Genomic DNA, 21,223 nt, shown 5'->3' on the forward strand with positions numbered 1-21,223 from the left:
TGGACCTATAATAATCATTTGAATAGAATTTGGTAGCATCCGATGATGTTCAACTGCTTCACGTCGTTTTGTAGCTGAAAAGTCAACAATGTCCATTAGAATAATATAAAATAAATATGGATTTATATTGTGTGAAATGTAAAGCACATACTTCGACAGGTGATTTAACAGCCATTACAACAAAAAAATAATCGACAAGCGCTTACAGGCAAGTATGTGCAATGCGGCACAAGAAAGTTTAAATTTATTTCCCTGACGTCGTCAGGTGGCAAGTCAAGTATAAAAAAGGAGGTGATATCGCAGCCAAGTTAGGAAAACTTCCAGGAACTCCGTGGGCGAAATATCCGGGATATAATTACTGCGGTCCTGGAACTCGACTTGATATCAGACTTAATGACTTAGATTTTCCAAATCCTGGAGAAGAGCCAGTAAATGCTATCGATAAAGCATGTCATGTGCATGATGTAGCCTACAAAAGTAAAGATCTACAACAGCGACACCTCGCAGACGTAAAATTAATTCACGCGTTAAATGCCATCACTGATAAATCTCTCAAAGAAAGATTAGCGAGCTGGTTAATAAAGTCCGCGATGAAATCTAAGATTGTATTAAGCGCTGGTAATTAATTATAATGGGATCGATTTATTATTCTCCGAGTGGATACTGGAAAGGTAACGCAGCATTTAGTAAACTTGCCAACACAGCAAAAGTTACACGAGATACTGCAGCAAATTGGTTATCCAGACAGGCAATATGGCAAATTTATCTACCGAGTCCTAAGAAAATCCACTTTGCGCATTTTGATGTTAGTGTACCAAATGAAGTTCATGAAGCTGATTATTATTTCTGTCGCATGATGCCGTTCGTCGTCGAACATACAAGTACGCGTTAACTGTCGTTGATGTTGCAAGTAGATACAAAGAGGCAGAACCGTTAACATCAAAGACATCAACTGGAGTAGCCAATACGTTCAAACGAATTTATCAGCGAGGGTCTGGACCACAACGTGGTCTGCAATGGCCAAATCTATTACAAGTTGATCCTGGCAAAGAATTTCAGGGTGCAGTATTATCAAAGATGAAACAACATAACGTCGCCATCAGACGAGTACACACTGCAATTCATCGTGAACAGGCAACTGTTGAATGATTTAATCGAACACTTGCTGAGCGGTTATTTGGATATCAATACGCGAAGGAATTCACTCAAGACAAAAGATCTCGCGAATGGGTTGCAAGATTGCCAAGTGTGATAACCGCGTTGAATAATGAGATTACTCGAACAATCAATATGAAACCCGTCGTCGCAATCACAAAAAATATATAAATTTACCACGGCGTAATTTTCCAGCGCAACCACTACTAGGTGATGTCACTGTGAGATATTTATATGAACCAGGTGAACTTGAAGGATTAAAAAAAAGGGCGAATTATCATATCTGGAGCATCACCACACACATAATTTCTAGCGTGGTTACATCTACAGGCACACCAGCAATCTATAGACTGGATTCAACTGCTCCTGAACGTGGATTTACACGTGAACAATTACAAGTAATTCCCGAAGATACTCAATTACCGCCCAAATCACTTAACTAGCACCACGACTTCGATTACATTCAAGACAAGTCAACATTACATTATCGCGTGTATGACCGCGACTATTATCTTTTCTGTCTACGGTAAATTGTTTTGGATTTTTATCCGAATAACACCAAAACATTACACAATTACAAACCATGCAGTGATTATCTTGCTGTTTTAACGTCATAATAAATTCAGCATCGAGGTCAAATTCTCGATTATTTTTTTGTCACTGTGTTTGTAACAGGCAAGTTTTCTTTTTATTATGTTGTTGTTCTTTTCATCATCAATTTCATCAGTCAGTGACTCGTCTAAGACAATTCTTCGCAGCTGAGAAAATTTTCTAACTCGAGACACTGCCAAGTAAACTAAATTTGGCCATTCGATGTGGTCATCAACAATCCAAACAATCGTGTCACTGATGGTTAGTCCTTGTGCAGAGTGAATTGTCATTGCGTAGCCTAGCGTCCACGGGGATTTATTCATTTTAAGTGCATCCTGGACAACATCGATGTCAACTAACACGATATCATTCAATACTAGATTTTGTTTTTCTTTTCCAGGAATATCAACGTTGATATTCTGTAATCGTGTATCAGCTGGCCTATAACATAATGACACTGGCAACGTCGAAAACTTTTCTCGTTGTAACTGAAATAGTTTTACTTGAAGTGTGTCTCTGACTATCTTTCTGCTCGCGACTATTATGTCAGTTGGTGTCCACGATTTCCAGAAATTATCCATTGAAGTTTCAGTAATCACCTAACGCATAACCTCGCATTGAATTTCATTTGGCTGAAGTCTGATTAATGATTTAAATTATTTTAATTTTTATCAAGAGATCTATGATCGGTATTCATTTCCTCGTAATAATCTACGGTTGCTCTCAACAACTCATGCGGAGATGACCCAGCAAACGGTGGCGGTTGACCGTGATCACCGCACATTATCACACAAGTGTTTTTTGTTGACAACCAACCAAGAAATATTTGTAATACATCTAGTGACACTGTACACGCATCGTCCCAAATAATAATCCGTGGAATGTGTTTTATTCCCATTCTTTCAGAAGTCTACACACCGCCGTTATATTTGAAAAAGCTGTGATAAGTACAAGCTTTTACTTTTCGTGTTGTCGTCTCTCGTTCAAGTCTGTGTGTGGTCGTTAATATAATCATATCAGAATTCCGAAATAACTCGACTGCTCGCGTTGTTTTACCGCATCATCCTAGTCCGTTCAAGTAAACAAACTTATATCTAGTAATTGGATCATACACAGGTAGCGCAGACGACACTTCAGATAATTTTGATTCACGATAATTATCTTTGATCGCAACAGCAGCGGATTCACAATATCCATGTAACTTTTCCTTTTTTAATTCTCCATGAACTCCATGATTCATCATTGCTTATAAAACGAGTCAGTGATTTAAAATATTTCTTATCGATATAAAATGATTCCGTGGCAACTCTGACTGTAGCGTCGGGAAATCTATTTATCATCGACAGCAAATTTATAGAAACATAAGCCAGCATCGAAAATCTTAAATGTGTGTACTGAGGCGATTCTCCGTCGATGTAACTAATAATTGTACCTAATCGCTTTCCATCAGACAAGTAAGCGTCTTCCCAATTACAAAGTATATTTCTTGCAGCGGTATCAGCAAGTATAAAATTTAATTTAGCATCATCCATAATCAATCGTGAGTGATGCCGTTATTGATCATATGCGCCGCCTTGAGTAAATTTACCAATTATTTTTCTGCCGAGATCTTTTGCTGCTTTTTCACTGTTGTGAGTTTAATCTTAAGAATATTAGGAGCTTCATTAACAATAACATCCATGGGCAGGTTCGGACATTCTCGTACATATTCTTCAATAACTTCATCGAGACTGATACGCTCAGGTGTTGGTAACCAAACATCGGCCTGTTTCCGGTATGATATAATCGCTTCACTGACTGTTAACGATATTAATATTTTGCTGTCAAGCATGTATTGTAATAATACTATCGGCGCCCAACACCTCTCTGAAAAGTGTCTGCCAAACCAAAAATAACAAATCGGATGAAGTCCTTTGGCGAATTTAAACGATGTCGCACGAGCAAATCCAGTCAAATCAAAATCAGGTAATGGTCCATTTATTGCAACTCGCGTCATTTCATGACAAGGGTGACCAAATCTTCTGAAGTATCCGTTACACTCGCCGTACCCGAGAAAACTTCCCGGATAACAAGCAACCATGTCAACGGAAATCATCTCGCTGACATTATACTTGGTATTCCATAATCCACCGTGTCCATACTCGACACAACTTGCCTGGACATCCGCGAGAAGGTCAAATGGTGTCGGCGACCATGAATTCTTTACTCTGGCAATGTGAGCGGCGACACCAGGAACAGTAAAACATTTACCTGCATCAGTGTCCGACAAATACTTTTTTGCAAGTTTGCATATTTCTTCATGCAGAGATTCTTTACGATATAACTCTCCATCAGGCGTTATAAACTGATCATACTGACCATCTTCAGAACTTTTAAATAACCACATTGACACAGGATCGGTTTTACTTCTTTCGTAAATAAAATCAAATATATTTTTCTCTGGAGGGAAATATTTCACGGTGCGATCCCGAGGAAATATTGTTACCGCGGATGTCCAAGCGTGACCATTATGATCAATAATTATAACTGGCGCACCTTTCGATTTATTTACTGATTGATACAAAATTTCTCCCGCTAACGTTTTTATTGTGATTGGAAATTTTAATTTACTTGATAATTCAGCGACGTCGTCTATCGATGCACCATCATCACCAAGTGTTTCATTCCATGTTGCTATTATTTTACGCCGCCGATCAGTTAAACCGTTTCCGCGTTTTGCATTTTTGAAATGTACTGTAATTTGTTCAGCGACACAATTTATCCGCGTCGACGTTTTCATTTTGCGAAGTTTTCTAATGTCCTTTTTTCTTATCAAATAAGCTCTATAAACGACAGCTGTTACAGGATATGATCGAACATAATAAGGTCTGTCAATTCCAGTTAATGCTCCTGGTCTGGTATTTTTTATCCCATACGACAAATTTTCCATTTGCAAGAATAGGATCACGTTTGTCACGGATAATCCAATCACCTTCCTGTTGCACGATAAACTTCATTCTAAGAAGATATTTTCTATGATTAAAGTAATTGATAATCGTTTTTGCACGTGCATCATTCATTGTAGCATCATCGACGCGATCATTGTATGTAATTCTAAAAGTTGACCATGTATGAGATGCTCTACTGTCAAAAAATTCTTTTTTTGCTTTACTGATTACGTTTAACACCTCATCCAAAGATCTCCTTCGTGGATCGTACGTTAATCTATCAAGATCAAATCTTGAGTTTGTTGGCTTGATTTGGGATAATCTATCGTATTCATCCATGGTATTAATTAAGGCAAGTATTTAAATTTTTAAAAAAATAAAAATAATTCCAACTAATCGATGTAAGTGTTCAATATCATGTAATAAATTATGTTACGATGAATTTTGCGGAGATCACATACAACGCATCCGCAAGGGAAGCTATGGTTCAAAACGATGCTTACAATGTGGTGTTGGCGTCAGAGTAAAAACACAATTGTGCGCGAATATTGGAGGAAAAAGATGCAGGGAATTAATTCGGTATTATAACAAAAATATGATGATATCACCGACAGAATTGTGCAAACTGTTCAGGATTATATTAAAAAATTTGAAAGGACAACATCGCATTGATTAATGGAAGATTTTAAAACTCATTTTAGTATTAAAAACTACGAGTGCAATCAAGCTGGCATAATCAGGCACTATAAAAATAAAAAAACCACTTGGCACAGCTTGTAATACCGGTTATTTTATGTCTGCCGTTAATCGAAAGAGACTTTACAATCACAGATTTATCTATGAATGTTTTCACGGCCCAATCAGAGATGGGTTTGTTATAGATCATATCAACAAAAATAAACTTGATAATCGCATAGAAAATCTTCGTATGGTCACTCAGAAGGAAAACCTAGTCGGTAATAAAGGTAAAAAAAAGTTCTCCCAAGCGGATAAAATATACATCACAATCTGGAAAAGTAATTGAATTTCCATCAATAAACTCCGCCGGCAGGTATTTTGACATAATGTCCGCTTCTGTAGGCAACGTTGTAAATGGATCTCGTATATCCGCATATTAAAAAAATATAAAATATGGGTAACATTTTCTCAAATTAATGAATAATATTATTATATAAAATGAATATTGAAAATATTGAAATTATAATTTCTGAAATCAAAAGATTAACAAATTTAAAAATTGCTGAAAAATTAAAACATGAAAGAATTTTTAATAAATTTGAACAAATAACGCGACGAGAAAAATACGGCGGTTATACGCTTTCAAAAAAATGGAGGCTGATGAAACAAATACAATCAAATATGAATGACAGTCTTTTCACAATTGATGATTCTCAGTTAAAAGAGTTTATTCCGTTGCAACGTGCAATTGATAAAATTAGAAAGGGATTATCTGACGAATACGAAGGAAGGAAAACAATAAATGATCGTGCAAAAAAACTACGAGGAATATCGTCGCTGGAAGATGCATCGTCAAACAATGATGCATCAGAAATGTCGTCAAATAATGATATATCAGAAATATTGGATAATATTTATGACGGAAAACAGTAACCGAAGGAAAACAATTTTCCCTGTAAATTTATCGATGATAAAATATTATTTTTTTTGCCATCGTCAAACAAAACATATCTTCAAACAATGATGCATCAGAAATATCGTCAAGCAATAATGCATAAAAAAAAATTGACGGAAAACAATAACCGATAATTCATTATTGAAAACAATTTTCCCTGTAAATTTATCGATAATAGGATATTATTTATATTATTTTTTTTTTTGCTATTTTTTTCACATGTGTTTTTTCTTTTAATTATTACATGTATAATTTTCCATGCCGAACAAAGCAAGATTTCTATCTCCGCAGGAAGAGCTTACCATTATAAACCTACGTGGAAAGGAACAACCAGCAAAGATTGCCAGGGATTATTATATCGGCCTTCCGCGACTATATAAAATATGGAAGTCTGCCTATCCCAATTAAAAATTCATAGCAGGGTTTGCTGGAACAGAACGAGGAAAAAAACCTAACAAAATATATTGATAGATTTTAAAAAAAAGTCAATCAAAAGAAAAGAGATTTATGATGAACAGGTAGAGAATTATCATAATAATATCGACGTGATTAAACAAATACAGCAAATAAATGAAGACAACCGTGAAACACTTCGAGCGTTGATAAGTGAGCAAAAAAATATGAAAACGATATAGCACAAGCACAGCAAGCTATATCCGAACATAAAAAACCATCGGAGAAATGCAATCGATTACTGAACGAGAAAATGATATTACGCGATTGCAACAGGCGATCACTGAACGAGAAAATACTATTATACAATTACAGCAAACAATCGAGCAATTGCAACAGACGATCACTGAACAAAAAAATAATATCTTACAATTGCAAGATATTGTGCACTACCGAGGGAAAAAATTAAACAATTGCAGGAATCGCCAGCAAAGGAATCCATCGAAGATATAATATCGAAAAATCTTCTTGGGTCCAATAATTTCAAATAAATCTTCGGCTTCGATGCAAGAGTGCGCGTAATTTAAAATCTGACCGTAATCGCATGCGATCATGATAATATTTTCGCGCGCAAGTTGTTCTAGTTGTGGTTCTATCAGCAAAAAATTTTCATCACCAAATTCATCAATACTTAACTTAAGACTTCCAAGAGGGGTTTTAAATGCTTGTTTGACTGCCTGTTCAAGTGCATGTTTATCATACACGAAAACTTTTGCGTGGACGTACATATAATTTATGTAGAGTCTAAAATTGAAAATAAATCTACGATGGAAATCTTTAAGATTTGAAAATCTATGATTTCACTAACAGATTTATACTTAATGTTTCACCGCGCATATCAGTAAGGTTTCCGGATTGATCTGCCAGTTTGAAATTTATTCTGGATAGTGCCACGGATCATGACATCGTAGAAAAACAGGATTAATTGGTTCCTGCACAATCAGAAATCCAGGAGGATCTTTCGAAGTAAATGAATAAAGACCAAATCCTTGTTGGGCTTGATTTGATATTGTCGTATTAGTGATGTAGCTGTCACCGATAACATCACGTACAAGATTGTCCGCAACCACTTCGGTTATGTTTACGATGCCCGGAGACACATGTCGTCCGTCTCCCTGTAAACTATTATTATGTCTGAAAATAGTTGGCGGTGGAAGTGATCGTCTGTGCTCTGCGAGTATATCATCGAAGAACTCATTGATGAGATCGCTGACTGATTTTTGTGTTCGGAAAGAGAAATATATCCGGAAAATTTATAATCTGGAATATCTTCTACACGTATTTTATGCAAATTTGCAAAATAATCCCTAAAAGTGCTACTACTGGCATCTAATACACTTTGAATAAATCGTAGATTAAATAGTTCCATGTCGTGTGCAATTTGATTTAATATTTCTGTGTATTTGATAATTGAGGTTTTTAACGATAAATCAAAAACATGTTCATGAAGATTTTGTCGTAATTTATTTAATATTTCCTTGTATTTGTTATCATGAGAGTTGAAAAATTCCAAAACATCATTTTGACTTACACTTACTCCATCATCTACAGTTCTCATCGCTCCCCAAACTTGGCCAGCGTAAAATAATGAATATGTTAGATACTGCTGATATCGAGGATGGGTGGAAATATCATGATATGATTTATTATCCGTGGCATAATCAGACCTTTTAGGTTCTGGCGGTATTGGCGGCGTCGTCGGTGGTATTTCAGGCCATCCTAACACTGTTCTGATCGAACTATTATATATGTCCACGATATAGTTCGGAGACTCTATTTCGACCGCGGACGACAGCGTTGGCTCATGAGCAGTTATCGCTATCTTGGATTCTACTCTGGTAATAGTTTTTATTCGACGTTGTATGTCTTCACTGGTTTCTTCGATCTGATAAGATCCGGTAGGTATTCCAATAACGTTCCAGTCGAGAGTGCCGTCTTCCTTGTTTTTCCACGCGAACACAAACGAGTTATTCGCTGACAACTTTCTGAACGACTTTGATCTAACATACGGCCAGCTGTGACATACTCGCAATTGTGTTAACGCGAACTTACTCACTGAAATCGCAGTTAGAAAATTAATACCGAATTCTGGTTTAGTCGAGCTGACTGTTATCATTGTGGTTTTCACTGATTTTGTATTTGTTGCTATCTCGAGCAGAGCTTGCTCAACTAAATCGGTCATTATTTATCCTTGTTGTTTTTAAATCCTCGTATATCTTTGCCATTTCCGCGAATTCACAATCTGATCTTGTAGTGTCGTCGATGCTCGATGATATCAGCGACGATAATTTCGAATACGCGTTTGTGACCGCGGTTGTTTTCTTTTCATATTCGCGTAATTTTACACTCGCGCATGATGATTTTTTCCGCGATAATATTAGCAACGCCTGCAGTTGTCGTCGATGTTCAAACAGTAATTGTTTCCGCGATTGCAGTTGTTACTGGAGTTAGCGCTGATAATAATACACCCGTGGATGCAACTATCGCGGATACCGGATACACTATCGCGTCTAACACGATTACGCGTCGTTGATATCTTTTTACGTTTAAATTATAATCGTCGATGAGAGTTTTTAATTCTGACTGCCATTCACGTACTTGATCGTATCTGTATTGTTGCGCATTCAATGACTCTGTCATCGGAGTTGTTGACTTCATTATTTACATTACGCGATAACCAATTGAGGGTTTCAGCTACAAATTCCAGACACCACCAATAAGATACTCTCTTTAATGTGTTGTCGTCGGGAATCGGTAAAAAGTCTTCTTCGTCGTCCTTATTTAATATCACAGTTGCAACTCCCGGAAACTCATCAGTGGAATGTTGCCAAGGAAATTTTGTAAAAATCTTAAATTTTTCCCGGGAAAATAGGGACAATCTGTACACGCCAGTAACCGCGGCTGTGTGTTTGATGGTATTTTCTGTTAGACTGGACCATGTTGCAGATCCAGAAGCTATCGTGTATACGACGTTTTTGACCTGCGCTGGAATCGAATTAGTTTTGCTGACAATATCAGGAATCCCCGATACGATATCTTGCTGTGTTTGTTTGATTGTGTCTATGTTTGTCTTGATATCCGAAAGTTTCATGTCGACGGCGGTGGGAGTTCCAAAGAATTTATCTATGGTTTTGTCTGTCTCTTGATAATTTCTGCGAAGTCTGTTAAAACCACCTACGTGAACGTCATACTCGACCCGCAGCATCGATAATTTATCGTTGACGTATTTTTTCGTCGTGGCATCTGGAGATGTTGGATCCGACAGTGATGTTATTTTGTTGTTGCCGAGATTGAGTTCACCGGTCATTGTGTCGCCGGTATTTCTTAACCTGGTATTGAGTAATCCAGCAAGAGTTGTAAATTGCGCATGGACGTATTGTTTGTGGTATCTTCCGGATCTGCTGGATCTCTTAACACGGTTATTCTATTTCCGTTAAGACTAAGTTCACCGGTCATTTATATCGCCGGATTTTTTTACATGCGTGGACGCGATTCTTTGCATTTCATTTCGCAACGCCGCAAACGATATTGCTGAATCTCTAATTTTTCCATTATCTCGTGCCATTTGATATCACTGGTCCTTAGTTTACCGTGCACGTCCTGAAAAATAACTACTTCATCTGGGTCTACTCCAGGCAACGCTAAGAGATTACTGACATCATCTTTAGTTGCATATTTTGACAAATCTACATCGGTAATTTTCTTCGTCTTGGGGGTAAAGGGTCTTCCGTAAATATCAACCATTTATTTGTTAGAATTTATTTTAATTTGATGTTGTCGCGAAGTGTATTCGAATACGCGTTTATGAGGCGGTTTAGTTGGCGATGATATCGCATCGAGTACATTTAATACTTGTTGACCACATATAGGAGGATCGGTTAGTGTTTGTGTTGGCAACGTTGAATACCAGACTTTGGGAGTGCCTTGTACTCGCTGCGTGTATTTGAGAAATTCAACTGGCGGCGCCAATCCATATGAATCAAAATAAATAATTCCACGTGGATCAATCGCGTAAGCAACCCAGTGAGTTCCTGGACCTTCGCTGTTATCAAGATTAATAATTCCAGTTTTTAGATTGTTTGGCTGCGCTGGTAACTGATCTCTCATAAAGACTCCTCTGAAATTATTTATGTTTTTGGCAGCCCTGATTAGATCAAAATTTGACATCGGGACAAAAACATTCTGTTTTGTTTTCAGAACCGTTTTGGGCACCATGATGGCGGAGTTCCTGGAAGTCTTAAACCAAGTCCGTACTGTTCCACTGGTAATTTTAGACGACCCGGTTGAGGTTTGCCCGGTTTGGAGCACCTTGTTGTTTTTTTCTTGTTTGTCTTTTTTTAAGGTCTCATTGTGTAAAATTCCTTTTCCTGTGGCTTTCTTTAATGCCATTCCAGCAGAGGTTCCAACAACTCCTAACGCGGCGGCTTTAGCGACAGCTGGAGCGGCGGCAGCTATCAATGCCGGTATCTCAGCAAGAAGAGGAAATATACCACCGGTTTTAATCATGTTTTTGACCGCCGTTGAAGTAAAATCAAGTTGGACACCAGCTCCTGCTTGTCTTGCTTTATTGAAATGATTAATTTGTGTTTTAGTCAACGATAATTTATTTGGACCACCAGTAATCTGATTTTGTTTTAAAGTTATTTTTGTTCCGACTACACTTGCGTGATTTGATTGTGATTTCTTCGCCTGACCGGGAGTCAAAGTGACATTAACATAATTATACGACATTTTATTTTAGATGGAAATGATCTAGTTGTCTACATGCTTTCTACTGGTGCATCAATGATTCTCATTCGTCCGCCAACACTTTCAAGTAGCATTGATTTATCACTGAATATAACTGCGATTGCTCTGTAATTATGAGCTAAATTTACCTCGGCTCTGAAGTGCAAATCCACGACAGATTGTTTAACCAGGTCAAGATGTTCCAACGAAAAGTAATAAATTGGATACAGATTTGTAGAATCCAATTGTGATATTTGTAAACCAGTATCTGGATTTTGATCACGTCCCATAAATGTCATCAAGCGATGATATGCACGTGCTACTTGATTGTTTTCAAAATTCAACGTTATATCCTCAGATGGTTCTTGATGTCCGTTTATTCTTAGCGATACTCCTGAGACACCAAGGTTATCAAATACCATAGGATTTTTTTCTTGATTGCCTAATCGGTTTCTTAGTTCAAAAGCGACAAAGACATGTCTTGGCGCGGAAATACCCTGCTGTGATAATACATACCAGGTAAATGTACCATTAACAGAATTTTGATTTTCAGCGGTTGTTGTTGTAAGCCATGATAACATCCATTTACCGCCTTGATCCATAAAAGCAAGTAGGCGTTGTTCTTCAACAAGCGACGGTGACATTACTAGCATCCACAATGCTAGCTTAAATAATATTACTTTACCATCAGCAGCGCCATCTTCTCGCCAGATAGCATCATTATCATTACCTTTTCTAAAAAGCGTAACAGTGTGTTTGGCTCCAAAAATAACTTTTCTCACATTTCTGCAAAATCCAAAAATATGAGAAAGTGGAATCGCACATGAAAATCTTCTATGTTCATCTTTCAACATTGATTTACGCGTAGTAAAACCTAAATTGTAATTTGGATTCGGCCCTGTTACTGCAAGTGTCACCCCCGTACCAGCTGCGTCTCTTACATCACCCGTAGCCATAGATCTGTTATCAGCGTGGTCGAGATTATCTTTAACAAACATCATGGATGGGCCAGCTGATCTAGTGTAATCATCTGAGTATCTCGCTAACCCTGTAATTGTTGTGGCAATGTCAACATTATCTTGGATTGTTTCAATTTCTTTTCCATCGATGCTGTAAGAAGCAATTTTGATTAACGCCATAATACCATTATTAACAAAGCCAACTCGCACATTAACGCCGTATGGAGTATTGGCGACAACATTTGTTACAAGTTCACCTGCGACTTCAATAAATGCTTCAGCGGGCAAGAAATATCTGCTTCTATCTTGAACTCGTAATTCAATTCGTCCACGTTGATTTGATGGTATTGCCTCATAAGAATAATACTGATAATCGCGCACAGATTCATCTCTAAGTACTGGTGCATCCATGTCGAACGCTGGATCAGATACACGTTTAAACATTTTATTATAATGCATTATCGTCTAAAACGAAGACCACTTCCTGATATAAAACTTGTATTTATCTGTTCTTGTAATCCTTTATTAATCAACGAATCGATTTTTTGATTTGCGGCTTCATTTATTACTTTGCTAACATTTGCTGGCATGTCTATGGTAAATGGTAATTTTTGACGTCTGCGTACTAATCGTGTTAATCTATCTTTGATTGCCGAAAACGCTTTACCGGCAGTATCACTAGTTACGCCAGGAGCTTTATCTTTGATAATATCAATGGCTTTCATCGATAATTGTTTTGCGACCGGTATCGCTTTGGGTGCCATTCTTTTGAATAAACCTTGAATAACATCACCTAGTCCATCTCCGTATACTGCTTTATATACTGGCAGTCGTGAATTCATTACTCTGACTTGTGCAGGTGCGCGGTGAGCAGTGTGTATAATCATTTTATTTAATTAGTTATTTATCTAATCGCTATCAACAAGTTCATCAAGAAGTTCTCGGTAGACATGAGCATCCATAATATTATTTTGAAACAATCGCCGACAGATATCAGCGGCTTCATTAATTATTTCCGGAGATTTCCAGATTTCCAGCACATCTACCTCCGATGAGAACTTCTAACCATGATACATCATTGATAATATTATCAGGGCAAAAACCAAAACCTGAACCTGTTACTTCCTTTTCTTTATATGCTTTTTTAGTCTTGTCTACTTCTTTTTTAAATTCTCTATACTCGGGATCATTTAGACCAACACGTGATTTTTGGGAGGCAAAATATAATGAAGGAACCCAACTTGAAGGGTTCATCCCGCTAAGGTATTCAGACTTTATAAACTTTTCTCTCTGACCATAATCACGCGCAGCAATAGTAATTAATTTTTTTCGATCCGCGAGAAGTTTTAAAACTTCATCGTCAAACATTAATGCAGGTGTCGATGGTAATTTTGGTCGGTGTTCGGGTTGTCGCTGTGATGTGGAAGTTTCGGGTTGTTGCTGCAAAGACTGTTGTTTTTCTATTTGTTGCTGTGGTGGAGGAAGTTGATAGGAAGGTTCCTGCTCAGGTAATGAATAAGGAGGTGGTGGCTCCTGCGGTTGTTTATCAGTCGCTTTCATTTCATTTATAAGATTTATATATTTTGGATCATTATATTTAACCTGTTTTTTGTTGTAGTATGCGCGATATACCCACTTGGTAAAATTTTCATCACTCACGGAAGCATATTCTGGTTTTTAAAATTTTCTCTTTGTTATATATACCTGCTAATGTTAACCCAGGCAATTTTGCTTCTGGTGTTTGTTTTAGAAGTTCAATAGCATTTTTATTAAATTTCGCAATCAGTTCAACATTTTCCTTTACTGGTTTAGATGCAGTTTCCCTTTCTTTTAAATCAGCGACTTCAGTGCGAATTTGTGCAACATCTTCTTCGGCGGCGGGTGAATACTGAGCTGTAGCTATGTCGATTGGAAGATCTCGTAAAATCTTTTTTGTTTGCTTGGTTCTTTCCGCAATCTTTCTAGTTTGTATAGCGGTTTGTCTTAGCGTTGGAAGAATACTAATTCCCTTATCTCCCAGTAAAGCTTTTTCTGTAATAGCCGCAGCTTTCTCAGTAGGTGTAGTAACAGGTTTAAATAATTGTTCTACATCTGTTGCAAATTCAACCTGTGATTGCTGACGTTCTTGAAGTTTTTGTTTGACAGAATCTCTTACAGGAATAAATTTTTTGATTGCTTCTAGCCGCTCTCGAGTAAATCTGGCGGAATATGCTTCTCCGATGTTAGACATTATCATTAACTTAATTTTTTAATTTATAGAAGAAGACCATGTGGGCCTCTCTCAAATTGTCATAATTGTTGTTATCGTCGAAATCTCATCATTGTCAGTAAAAAGGATGAACCAATCAGAGACTTTCTACCGTATTTTTTGACAAAATAGTCAACTATGACGGGAAACAGTCTCCGAATTGTCATAGTTGTCGAATCGTCGAATCTTTTTTTATCAGACGGATGATAAATCCTATTAGAGCCTCCCCACATGGTCTTCTTCTAATGATTATAAGAATCATGAACGAAACGAAGCTATCTAAACACTTTCTTCAATGTTAATATATTTTTATTCGGTTCGTTAAAGACAGATACTTCAATATAATCCGATTTCGGCATACTCTGCTTCCATGGCATTCTTATGCAATTGAAATGTATCTGCTGGTATCTTGATACAGTTAACATATCGGAACCTTAGCTGGCGAAGATGCTCCCACAATGCTTGGAGCATTTCACTGTAGCTCTGTTAGTAACATATTAGAGTTACGTACCAGGAAAAAATGCGTACTGCACTATTTCTAAACAAATTGCGATACGTACCACGCTATACCGCAATTATATTAGGGCAAACAATTTAGTTTTCTCGAACAGGGGGATCGGATTGTTTCTTCACATTTCCGGCTCTGACAGAAAAAAAATAATCTTGAGATAAAATAAAATGAAATATAAAATCTCGGTTGAAGAAAAAAATCGCAGCCCCCACCCATGCCAAAATTAACTCGTTAGTGCCTTATTAGACGAATTTGTTATGTGTATGTTATTGTTGTATGGAAAGTCATCTCAAAACTGTAACTAAAATCGGATGATTAAGATTACACTATAGCTGACACTTTGTAAAGCATACACTTTGCTAGCTGCACTATTAATATAATAGGCAAGGAAACTTTGAGCGGGATGCCAACACTTGGACAATACAATTATCAGAAAGAGCCAGCCAACATATAAGACTCACTCAACTAACGAGAAAATATTTAGTGTATTCTATAAGTTACCTAAAATTCAAACCAAAAACAAACTGCTTCCATGCAACTCTTAGGATGACTCACTGTGTTTCAAGGAATACATGTACTTAACACATTAACGTACGCTAAAAAAAAATACTTTTCTTTCCAAAATGTGTCTCAACGCTGGATTTAACCCAAATGTCTTTCACAACATTCCATTCGGCCGCCGTGTAAGCATACGTGTGACTAAAGGTTCAAAATATAAATATAAATTTGTGACTAATACAACTGTTTTGAGAAAAGATTATAGTGTGTGGAATTTTTGTCATGAAAAATGAAAACATGCTTTTAATATCACTAAATTCTAAACAAAATTACCGGGGAATTTCTGTACATTCCTTGGTGACGGAAACTAATGAAATACCGGAAAACGTACCATGGTACGTACCACGGGAAAGAATACTGCGGTTGAATGTTGGTGAATTTTGAGAGTTCCGCTTATTGATTTAGTGTGTATGCAACCCTTTGCATTATTACTGCTGGTCATTACGTATGTATTGGAATGATTCTAACGTTTCATTGCTATAAAGGTTTGGAGAAAATGGGGGAATATATGTTGTTTTCCATTCACGACAGTAGTGTTAAGAGAAACATGCCTGAAGTGCACAAATATGCATATCTGGAACAATAAGTAATGATGATGATGATTATTTTAGCCATGCTATTTGGACAGATTCCCGTTTCAGAAGTGGATGGCAAACCACTGACACAGACTTATGCAATTGCTCGCTATCTGGCGCGCGAGTTCGGTAACAATCTCTCTCTCTCTCTCTCTCATTTTTTTAACCTTGACTCATTTTTTATTTTTAAAAAAGTCTACACCGTATAATGTAGTTTCAAATAAAAACAAATAGTTTCTTTAGTTGAAAATTGTGGAAGGCATAATGAAAAGTACCAAGTTTTTGAAGGACTCAAACAGGGTGCCGTGGTAGGGACTATACCGTGGAGCAAGTAATACGCAGAAATATGTTATTCACCATGAAATAGTCTCCTGCCTTTCGTTGTTCTGTTCTTGACTTAAATTTAACAAAACACGCGTATTATCCTCAATCTGATCCATGTTAATTAACGAATCAATGGAGATTAATTTAATTATTTATGCCATTGATCTATCAATTTAATATCCTTGATAAATGACAAATCTGGCAATGAAGTGAAATAAATAACAACTGTAGTTAAATCTGTCTGCCGAGGACAGTTAGTATATATATATACTCGCATTATGCACCGGCAGATCAATGTTTATGTTGTTTGTGCTATCGATCACACTGCATTATGTGGTGCCAAATCTGGGTCAGTGCACATTGCATTAGGACTCGACTTATAAGCGAGTAAGTAAAGTAAGGACCACATAAACTGTAATTTAAGGACAGATGTGCTTCATAAATATGTTTAAAATAATTTGATAAAAAAATAAATTAATAAGTGCTTTCATTATTACCAGGTGGACATTATAGATGAAGTTGTCGTCTAATATTGGTTTCACTATGTCCTAGTATTTTTCATCATGATTATAAATTGAATATTTTCAAAAATTTCTTGGAAGGTTTGGCTGGACGTTCTAATTGGAAATCGGCCCAGGTCGACCAGATTGTGGATCTAGTAGAAGATTTCAAGAGAGAAATGTACAAGGTTATGATTGAACAGGATCCTGATAAAAAGGTGGACACATTCAGCGTGACATTGTTTAATTCATTATTACCTCCTTATCTTAGCAATGACCAGTAGATTAGCTACTACATGTTTTCTGCCGCTAATGACTGCATAGTCCAACGTATGGTTCTCAAACACGCGGCTCACCAAGCCGTATCATGTGGCCCGCAAAATGATTGGCGTCTCAAGATGTCATGAGAGATAAAATGTGATGTTGCCCTTGGGCAATCGAAACTGCCCTCATGCGGTCCTCAAGGTGATTTGAGTTGGTCTAACGTAAGCTACGCTTGTTTCTAGGACCGCAAACTGACCAAATCGGAACTGACTGACAAGATCCCATTAACATTGCTTAAATATGATGAATAATGAAAACCTCAGGTTTTGATATCACGTAAAGGACAGTTTTGATGTAGCTCAAAATGTGAAAACATCTAACCTTATATGTAAGAAATAAACCTTGAAAATTGCTTAGGTGTTATTGCTTTAAGAAAGACAGTTCTGTGCAAATGCCGGTGGTCAGAGTAAATAGTGGAACAGACAATTTTCTTTTATGCAGATTAATTAAATTTTTATATGATGTACATGGCCTAATGCAGGTAAAAGTACACGATACATAGGTTATAAAAATAAAACAGACAGGTCAGAAATATACAAAAATACAATTTATCATCTACCTGTAACGATTCTGAAGGTACATTCAGTGAAAGCCAAATTTATTATGCAAAAAATGCAAAAGCCTATTTACTTTCATAGATCTAATTGACCTTGACCATGAATCTTTAGATGCAATTAATAAGTAGATTCACTGAAATGCTCAAGGGCAAATTATGAAGGTACAATTAGAAGAACTCCAGTTGTACGTGGATGAAATTTTAATTTCTCAGATCCTTATGACCTTGACCTTTGAATTGCAGACCCTTAGACCGGTAGGCTTCCTTATATTCTAAATGGGAAACCCATCTGCCAACTTTGATAAAGGTTATCAAAACAAAACCAACTTATTGCACGGAAACCATTGCGCCATGTTCGATTAACTTGGCCTTGCCTTTCGACTCCAAAAACATTATGGTTTTTATTTTCCAATAACAATTAACTTGTAATACCTCATAAAGGTATACGAAGCACAACCCATGGTATTCCACGAAAATGAAAAATTAAGTTCAATTGCTCAAGTGACCTTGACTTTTGACGTTTTTACCTGATCTTGAGTAAGAAATTATTTCTTGCAGTATAACCTCGCGTAAGTCAACGGACGTGTTGGGCAGGAGCTTTGACGCCCTTTCCTTCAACTTCATGCACTATGATGGGGCTACGTCGTATGTGACCTTATGATTCTAATAAATAATAATATTTTTAGTTTTAAATCGAACGCGAAGTTTTACCTCAGATCCTGTCTGAAAAACCGCAAAATGGCAGGTACACAGTGCAGGCTTAAGGCCTTCTGTAACAAGATAACCGGGTGGGATATTTCGGATTAACAACAGAACACGTTTTGACGACACAGATATATGGTTTAATGTGGCGATTTATATGAGTAGTGGATTATGAAGATGTGTGCGTATTTATAATCCAAATATTGGATCTATTTAACATAAAAAACGCACAGTTTCAAAGATGGAAAAAATATACAAATAAATTTAGTTCAGTAACCCTAAAATACAGGATAAATGATTTCACAAATGATTCAATAATGGAAAGATGAATATAGTTCACTCAAATAGTAAACAATGTAAGACTTTACACATAGTAAAAAATGTATTCGCTCAGGTAGCGAAATTATGTCACTAAACAAGAACGGATATACAATCTATCCTTCCAGTCCTGAATAATACACTGGGTCTTACTAACCCAAAATTAGCATACAGCTAAAAATACATGTGTGGAGATGCACTCCGTCACCCGTGCACCATATCCGCTCCACAGCTCCTCCGAATCAATTTCACAACCAATATAGACTCCAGACCCTCGGAATACTATGATCACTTGAAACATTAGACCCTCCGGACACTTGAAATATTAGACCCTCCGGACCCCCTGGTCCTTTGACGGCTCTACAGCTGGGTCACCTTAGTCACTCTTGACATTCCGGACGCTAGACATTAGACGCTCCGGCACCTTAAACGCTCCGGACACACGGACGTTTCTACCCTCTGACAACACCGGACACCCCGGATATTCCTACCATCAAAACTTCAGCCCTACAGCTGGAGTTGTGCGAATCCTTTTAGCAGGCCGCTTGCTGACAAAACCATTAGTATTGTAAAGGTCCTTTACATGTAGTAACGTATTTATACCTTTAGAATTTTCGTTATTCCTTATCGAAGGCACCTTGCACGTGTGGCATAGGACGAATCGTACTCACGATTTCGAAATACATAGACCATATTATAATCACCCTCGGGCATCGTTGTACATAGAAAAGAAACGAAACCCGAGTACATGTATTTAATTAACAACATTTACACCATTCCGTGACACCTTCCAGGGCCTTAAGTACCGAAAATATGATGGAGCCTCATCCACACCCCATGTGAAGTTCTAAAAACAATAACAAAAGCTATATAAGCTGGGAAAATACAAGTGTTGCCATCATTCGACATAATAATACTTGTACATGCAGATCGAAATGGTCATATATAATTCATTCAATTTTTATCATGAGGTATTTCCGAGATTCATTGGGTTCTTCGAAAAATTGCTGAAGGACAATGGAGGACAATATTTTGTGGGCTCATTGGTACGTAGCATAGAAATTACTGCTTCTCCAGAATATTAAAAACATCCGATTTGTTTTAAAAAGAATATAAGCTGTCAAGTACATAAGCACCGTAAGAATCAAACCATTTTATATTTCATTTTTTATCTGATAATTTACACGTTTACTACACAATATATTAATAAATTTCGGATGGCGAACATTCCATTTAGCCGTGACTACTTCTTGGAAAAAAAGATACAGCAAAAATATTAGAATCAAGACACTGCTTATGATGTGATTTCCAGCTTGCAGTAACTGTTTTGGCTCAGAAAGGTCATAAGACTGTGATGGTTGTGTTATCTTATAGGAGAACACCTGACATATTTTTACCAGGGGGATAACACAGCAAACGACAGTAAATTTAAAAGAAAAACATCGCAAATATGATAGTTACTACGTGTTCACTGATATTATTTTTAAAAAGTCTTCATTCATTGTAAAGTTAAACAAAGAAATTAAATTTAGGAATACGCGTCGTATCATGCTGGCTGCTAATAGAAGGATAACAAAAATGATTTTTCTGTTGACCGTATAATTTGCATGCTGTAAGTCTGCCAGAAGAAAAAAAGTAATTTTTCTTTTATTTTACTAACTTACCACAAGTAAAAAAATTCATAAGCTCATTTTTTTCTCGTGATTTTAGCAAAACAGGTTATTCGCGAAAGTCTTTTACAGGAGTTGTGAACATAATTGAGGAGGACAATATTTGGTGAGTCGCAAAAATATTAAATGTCTCTCCAAAATATTTAAAAGCGTTCATTCCGACTGGTTTTTTTATAAGCAAAGAAGAAATAAGAAAATCGAGAACATTTTATGCCGCACTTAGTTGTTTTACAGAACGAGCAAAGAGATAATGACGCTCAAGTATAATTTATAGAAAAATTAATTTCTCCTTTGTAAAGGTAAAAACATTTCAGTTCTGACTTGTAAACCATATTTTTATAATGGTGTTAGAATGCACCACGTGAAAGGGGTTTAAGTATTTGATTTCCATGTGTCTTGCATGAACCACCATAAAATATTCATGCATATATTTATATTAATATACCTTTATTCTCATAAAAGTTGTTGCTGGCGGTATTAGGCGTTTTCGA

General features: G+C 36.8%; 1 protein-coding gene across 2 annotated transcripts in view; it reads right to left on the reverse strand.

Annotated features, from left to right (window-relative positions):
- LOC149787983 (glutathione S-transferase-like) overlaps positions 1–21,223 on the reverse strand; it is a 92,668-nt gene that overhangs the window by 65,396 nt on the left and 6,049 nt on the right. Inside the window, exons 2-4 of one of the 2 annotated variants that reach the window (XM_089975697.1) lie at positions 21,178–21,223; positions 19,850–19,909; positions 18,754–18,809 (exon numbers count right to left, since the gene is read on the reverse strand). The exon at positions 21,178–21,223 is cut by the window's right edge and continues 97 nt beyond it. In XM_089975697.1, the coding sequence (XP_089831823.1) occupies positions 18,754–18,809; positions 19,850–19,909; positions 21,178–21,223 (162 nt within the window). The remainder of the gene's footprint in view (positions 1–18,753; positions 18,810–19,849; positions 19,910–21,177) is intronic. The other variant, XM_089975696.1, reaches the window with a different exon arrangement.

The sequence above is a fragment of the Sinohyriopsis cumingii genome, chromosome 11 (genome assembly GCF_028554795.1).
Source record: "Sinohyriopsis cumingii isolate HCF-2022 chromosome 11, ASM2855479v2, whole genome shotgun sequence".
Classification (NCBI taxonomy): Eukaryota; Metazoa; Mollusca; class Bivalvia; order Unionida; family Unionidae; genus Sinohyriopsis; species Sinohyriopsis cumingii.